The sequence below is a fragment of the Rhagoletis zephyria genome, unplaced genomic scaffold (assembly GCF_001687245.7).
Source record: "Rhagoletis zephyria isolate East Lansing unplaced genomic scaffold, Rhagoletis_zephyria_1.1 Rzeph_scaffold_15791, whole genome shotgun sequence".
Taxonomy (NCBI): Eukaryota; Metazoa; Arthropoda; class Insecta; order Diptera; family Tephritidae; genus Rhagoletis; species Rhagoletis zephyria.
This window is the reverse complement of record NW_016172857.1, coordinates 5,222-12,579: the sequence shown is the minus strand read 5'-3', so window position 1 is coordinate 12,579 and position 7,358 is coordinate 5,222. Positions and strand designations below refer to the sequence as shown.

Below are 7,358 nucleotides of genomic sequence, written 5' to 3'. Positions count from 1 at the left end.
TCTAGGGTGGTATCCCTGCGGTCGATGTCTGCTTCGATAAGACGATACTGCACGGTGTGGTGCGTGATGAACGCTAAGCCACCACCATTATCTCGCTCGCGATCTCGACGGTGCACGTTGTACCCGGCACAATTCAACAAAGTTGAATTGCTGTGCAACTTCGTCTCTTGGACCGCAGCTATTAATATACCATGCCGACACATAAAGGCGGTTATCTCCTCAATCTTGCTCTGTAGCCCGTTACAGTTGAATTGGAGAAGGCATTGTCGTCTCTACGTCTTTGGTTATTAATTTTTTACTGGGTTATGGCATTTCACAGTGTCCAGTTGGTACGCATTATGGCCACCCAATCGATAAATGTATGCATTTATGTTATGTAATGACAGAGTGTTGCAATCCCTATTTAAGCTTTAACACAATGGCGACTTCCAACATTGGTGCTACGCAGCCAATAGCCGGTGCCTCAAGATTTTGAACACATCTTGCACACATATTGTAGCGATACCCGAATTTGCGAAATTTTGACGTATATGGTGTCAAAATGGGTTTTCTCGCCCAAGATCTGACCGCAATGAGGCCATGGGGTCATAGCGAATAAAGCACTTCTGTGCCCAAAAAGCTAAATAAAAATAAAACGTGTAATTATTTGAATCAAAAGTATTTCACTACTATCTACTAAAACTTTCTTGCCTGTGGAACTGTTATTAAATAGCGTGTCAAAGCTGTTTGTGTCGATATGCTTCAAGGAAATGTCGCTTGTATCCGTTTCCGTGCTGAAGAGCTGCTGAAAGTAGCCGTCATCGATTCGCCAACAGTTAGCGAGTGGCGGCACGAACGAACTCAATGAGGTACAACCAACNCTGTCGTCTATCCGTGCTAGCTAACTTTGTTGTTGCTTTCACATGCAAAATTCTTCTTTAAACGACCGGAACTCAAACAGAGCGAGCGAGAAGTGGCGAATCGATGACGGCTAATGTTGGTTTTAACCTGCCAACACAAACCGATGCGCGAAAATGCTGTAAGTGCGTTGTGATGCAGGTGAAATTTGTGGATAAATACGAAGCATTGAAAAAACGCTATAACTGCTTATAGCTTCTGCCTTTCGCCCACGGAGAATACAACATCGATAAAATCATATCCCTTACCCTTTTTTGATAATTTCTTATTTTTATTTATTGATTTGATGTTTAAAAATTAGTTAGTTTGGTCGGCTCATGGCATAAATGGCTTCATGATTATCGATAATGCGTACTTCCGGTTATCGATTAATCTAATAGCCGTGTGCTTTGGCTAGTAGGGAAGGTGGTAATAAGATTTATAAAATTTTGTCGCTTACTTTTTTGCTTTGGCAGAGCTTCTCTTCCAATTTGACGCCTGCGTCTTGATGCTATTACAGAAATCGAGCGACGTACGGCAAATGGATTTTTATGGGTGCTTTTTCGTGGAAGAAATACGCTCGGTGGTTTGCCATTGCCTGCCGGGGGACGACCGGTTTTTGATGTGTTAGATGTTACTCGACACCGGGATCGAACCCAGGTCCTGCGTAGTGGTAGTACGCACCTTTAACCACTCAGCCACAGCCAAATTACAAAATAAAATAAAATACCAGTAAAAAACAGAGATGAAATAAGATAAGGAGAGTCAAATTAAAATAAGCTAAAGTAAATTACACTGTGCGACACTAAAAAATACCTGGGATGTTATGTATATATTGTGGTAGGTCTTTTCGAGTAGAACAAGAATCGAAATATGAAATTCGCCAAACACCCCAACAAATTTTATTTACCGTTGAAAAGCCGGTTCTTCGCACTTATAACCCTCGAACTTGGTTAATTACGAGTATTTTGCAGGCTTTAAAAAGAAACTTAGACCTATCGAATGGTATATATGTGAATAAAAAAACCTTAAAAGATCTGTGCGTATTTACCTAGAACACATTTTTTTTTTACTTTTTTCGCCTGTTTTCAATTTTGGTGAGGTTTTTAAGCGCTATTTTATAAGAAAACCATAATAGCCATAAATTGATTAGAAAACTAAATTTAATAACGAGTGTTTATTTTCGAGAATCAGATGAAAGTTTACCGAGTTACTAAACTTTATATGAGAAAAAATTTTTTGGAATTCAACTCAAAAATGTTTGCTTGACCGTATTTTTTTATTTGACGTTCGCGTTATAGGCTTATAATTGCGCAAAAGTGCGAAAAATCGGGTTTTTAACGACAATTCAAGAGGGTGTTTGTCAAATTTCATATTTCGATTCTTGTCTTACTTNGTTTTTACGCGCTATTTTATAAGAAAACCATAATAGCCATAAATTGATTGGAAAACTTAATTTAATAACGAGTGTTTATTTTCGAGAATCAGATGAAAGTTTACCGAGTTACTAAACTTTATATGAGATAAAATTTTTTGGAATTCAACTCAAAAATGTTTGCTTGACCGTTTTTTTTTATTTGACGTTTTCTATGATCGCAAAGTATGGCCATCGCGAGAGTCGCATCAAATAGGCCGGAAAAACGTTTCAAACGTCCCATTCTTTAAAACTGAAAATGTGGGCCAACCACCACTGCACTTAAAGCTAGGATATATGAAACTATAGGGGGCACGGTGCAGGGATTGCATGGTGTCCCAAGTGAAAACCGTTTTTTCCGTACAATCCGTTCATAACCAACTAAGTTATAGGCTTATAAGTGCGCAAAAGTACGAAAAACCAGGTTTTTAACGACAATTCAAGAGTTTGTCAAATTTAATATTTCGATTCTTGTCTTACTCGAAAAGACCTACCAGAAAATATACATACATAACTTCCCAGGTATTTCTGCATTATTCTTTTTTGTAGCACTGTGTTATTTATGTCTCACAACAAAATTTAGAAACTGGGATTTTGTATTGGATTCTATCAATTATAAGCTTCTTGCAGGTTTGCAAATTAATACAAAAAATTTATATAAAAAGACTCAATGCACTCAAAATAAAACCATCTGATCTGCATTCTTTATTTAGTATTATTTTACGACTTTTTCAAGTAAAAAAAATAAAATTTAACGAAATAGAGAAAAGTTATAAAAATAAGTTTCATTTGTTTCATGAAGACAGACAAATAAAATAAATCAATAAAATCGGTTACATCAAAAGATTTGTTGTAATCTTAGAAGAGGGTGTCACCATTTACGCCATTTTATTTTTGTTTCCTTTTCTACATCGTTTCCTCCCTGTCTAATTACAAATAGCATCCTTGGAATTGTTGTTGTGCCGTACACAGCTGTTGCCCATTGGCTTCAGTAGCTGCTGAATGCAAAAACACCCCATTCGCAAGATTTTTAGATAAACATGTGTGTGTACATACAAGTTTCTGCCAGTAACAACACCTCGTCCCATTTTTTAGTGGTGAGTACACAGTTGTGGTATAAAAGGATGCTGTGCAGCCAAGGACATGAAACATTTCGAATTTGTCGCGAATATAAGCAATACGTAAGTTGTAGAGGGAAGCGCATGGTTAAACGGATAAAATATAAGTGAATTGAATTAGACATTCATAAAAATTAAATAAATACAAATAATAATTAAAGTGAGTATACAAGGGCACCCACATCGGGAAGTGTATATACTCGTACTTAAAACGGCATATTTCCATATGTTACTTACATATATACGTCACTACGTGATCGTAGTTACGTAGGACTCAGAAATTAAAGTTCATGTGTGAAAAAATCATATTCATAATTTTTTGCTGATTTTTTTGTTTAAGAAGAAAACTATAAAAGAATAAGAAGTGGTCTTAAATAAGTGATGTTTAAGCAAAAAACACAACCTACTTCAATTCTCATATAAAAAACATAGGAGTACCGTTAATTTCTTGATGATGCAATGATCGGTTCTAAAAGAAATTACTTTTTATGGGACCACCCTTGATCCAATAAAAAAAGAGTTATCGAAATCGGTTCCTCATTTTCTGAAATCGGTTAAAAATATTTTTAGTAATGATTACATTCGAGTTTTTTCCAGAGAGAACTCGTTAAATAATAATAATGACCTGAACTTCTGTCTCATTTCTTGAACAAAATCAGCGCAGATAAATAGTAAAAAATATGATTTTATAAAGATGTTCGAAGAACATTTCCCATTAAGCTAACCATCATTTTATATTTTTGAAACCTTTTTTTGTACCTTATGTTCGTGGATTCCATTTTCCCCTATTATGTTTAAAGGACAAAGTCAAATAATGCCAAAGATTTGTTTTTTCTGCACTCCACGTCCAAAATTTCCAGCAGCGAAATGAAAAATATAAAAATAAAAATAAATAAACAAATAAATAATAAAAAATAAATAATAGAAAAGAGAAATATATATTGTGACAAAATTGTTTCTAAAGTTCCTAAGATACAGCCATTATTTCCTGATGATGTGGAACAATTGTTAGTCTAATAAATGGCGAAAAGTTGAAATAACATTTTTTCACTAAAAAATATTACAAAATATTGCTCTCAATCCACAAATGTGATCGAAATAGTTTGCAAATGATTTTATTGTATCCTGATATATGTATGTATCTTTTCTTAACAGACGGATTTTCAGAGAATAATTTAGTGGTAAAACCCCTACTTTTTTGGCAAAGTTTGGATTTGAAAATATTGTATGGGGCCACGGGCCAATTCGGCAAAACGGTTAACACCATTGAATTCAGCGTACCCCAATTATCTAGAAATGACCAACACACATATCTCCCGTCCGTCGGATTTTTGAAAGTTGCTCATACGCTGTGTTAACCTATTTATTGGTTATGTGTATGCAAGTGGAACCTTCGCTTAATTGACCACAAAGTAGATCAGTTGCTAGTTTTTGGCAATATGTACACGCTTCTGTAACAATAAAAATTACAAAATAAATTTTTTACTTTTAATTGTCATGTGCAAATGAAATTTCCGTCGCGATTGATAAATGGTGAATGCTTTCGGTGCTGAATATTGCATCTCAAGAAAATATTAAATAAAAGCTCATCTAAAAAATTTAAGTTGCGCCCAGCGTACGCTCCTCAGCTAGCAATTGCATAATTACGTATCAATTGCCTACTCAGTCCAAAGTAGCAATGCTGATTTCCAAATAAACAAAGTCCTCTACACTCTAAAATATTTGTTTGACGCCAGAAGATACTTCGTCTTGTCATTGTTATATTCCCACACGCTTTAATAACAATAAATTGGCGCTTACACATAGTATGTTAGTGTTTGGCCGAGCTTCTCCCCGATTTGTGCCGCGCGCATACATTCGGAGGTTTACAATTTTTTTATTTTCATTTACTTGTTTGGTATCGAATGTTTCGGTGAAGCGCTACCCATTTTAAAGAAGATGGTGATGTTGTTCGACGTCATTTTACTCAGGCGGAGATACCAAATGCAGATATCGCGACGTATGGGCAACTCCTTTTCACGACATCGAAGGCTATTTTAAAATCAACGGAGAGATGATGTATGTAGGTTGATCCTCCTCGTGCGGGTCTTTTACAAGATATGTGGTATTTTGAATACACGATCTATAGTGGATTTAATAGGCATAAAGCCCCACTTACACGTAAGGCCCAATCAGTTCGTTGACGGTTGAGTCTTTCACACAAAATGCTTGATAATAAATCATATGCAATATCGATAAGCAGATCCCGCGGTAGATAGCACAAGTAATATTGTTGCTTTCTTGTGAATTGGACAGAGTAAATTGAATTGTGCATGCATCTTATGAGCTCCTCGCCGACGTACTTGAGAAGCTGAGATGGCATACCACCTGTTGTAGCAGCTTTGCTAAGTTAAATCTAATTAGCTCATAATTGAAGACATAAGACGTAACGGCTGTTGATTAGTAAATAAAATATGTAGTCCACGAAACCAAATTTTTTTAACGATTTACTATTCAAATTGGAGGAAAAGTTTAAGTTGAAATATTCCAATTCTGATTTTTGCGAATCCCGAAAAAAATTTCTCAAATCCATTTAATAAATATTAAATTTTTATTGCAAATTGCAAAACGTGTGCTGCAAACCAATTCATCCACACACCCTCTTTTTTTGGCGCTAGAGCTACGAATATTTGACTAGGTGTGAAAATATGTATGTGCCAATAATAATAAAATATCCAAAAATAATAACAATAACAAATATAATGTGGTTAGTTAGAGAGTACTTAAACGAGCGCATGGACAAACGAAAGGGGTGGTATGTTGACACACCTTCAAGCAAAAAGCAACAAACAAAGCCACAGGCAGGCAGACAAATATGAGTTGGTAAATACATACTAGTAAGGGGGTAAAGGAGTAACCCCTTAAGCAAAAGCAAATGCATATAAATACTTGTTTACAATTGCATGAATAATATATCGAAATTTCATCACCCACGGCATACGCTCCGTGCGGCTGCTGGGCGTGAAGGCATGCGTTGCTTAACCACAAGTTTTGTGGGCGTGTTACCTTTGGTGCAATGAAAAATTTTAGATTTTTTTTTTTAAATTTGTAAAGCTCTTACATTTTTCAACTATTAATACGAGTGTCTCTTTGTCTTATTTTGTTTCAGAAATCAGAGAAATACCTTTGAGCTACAATGGTGTACGACATGACGCATATGGTGCCAGCGCAAAGCATCTCCTTGGGCCGCTACTATCTGCATGATCTCAATGGCATGGCAGAGAATCACGATTACGTCTTGGATATTGATCGACGCTTTCAGGCGCGTATGGCTTGTGAGACAATGCCACAGGCATCACCACCACCGCCGCCCACACCAGCACCGCGACGGCGTACAACACCAATAGCGCACTTGGATCCTTCCGAGTTGGTCGGTTTGACGCGTGAAGAGCGTCGTCGTCGGCGACGTGCAACACTAAAATATCGTACGGCCCATGCAACACGCGAACGTATACGTGTGGAAGCGTTCAATGTGAGCTTTGCTGAATTGCGAAAACTGCTACCCACTTTGCCGCCGGATAAGAAGTTATCGAAAATCGAAATACTCAAGCTGGCTATATGCTATATAGCATACTTGAATCATGTGTTGGAGACGCCATAAGCGGCATAGTACTATTTGATGGGGATATATTTTATTTTAAGCGTAGGTTAATTTTAATTTTACTTTAACTATAATTTAAGCTGCAATGTGATACTGTTTAATTTTAAATGAGTACTCTAAATAACAGTAAAGTTAATATATGTATGTATGTATAACTTTAATATTTTACATATCTTAAAATTTTCGTAATAAAAGTCGTCTACTCCACATTACATAAACATAACCTATACTCACTTTGCTAGTATTCTTTGTATTGCCTTAGTATTTATCTATGTAACAACACCATGTATTTAGTTGTTGGCCTCAGCTG

General features: G+C 36.2%; 1 protein-coding gene across 1 annotated transcript; it reads left to right on the top strand.

The window, feature by feature from the left end:
• The first annotated feature begins 3,136 nt into the window (after positions 1–3,136).
• On the top strand, positions 3,137–7,119 carry LOC108379181 (helix-loop-helix protein 1-like). The gene is made up of 2 exons (XM_017635503.1): positions 3,137–3,568; positions 6,557–7,119. The coding sequence occupies exon 2, from the start codon at positions 6,584–6,586 to the stop codon at positions 7,046–7,048; it is 465 nt and encodes a 154-aa protein (XP_017490992.1). The 5' UTR covers positions 3,137–3,568; positions 6,557–6,583; the 3' UTR covers positions 7,049–7,119.
• The last annotated feature ends 239 nt before the right edge of the window (positions 7,120–7,358 follow it).

What these genes read in the sequence shown, in the direction of transcription:
- LOC108379181 (XM_017635503.1), top strand. Translation starts at nt 6,584, where the DNA reads ATGGTGTACGACATGACGCATATGGTGCCAGCGCAAAGCATCTCCTTG.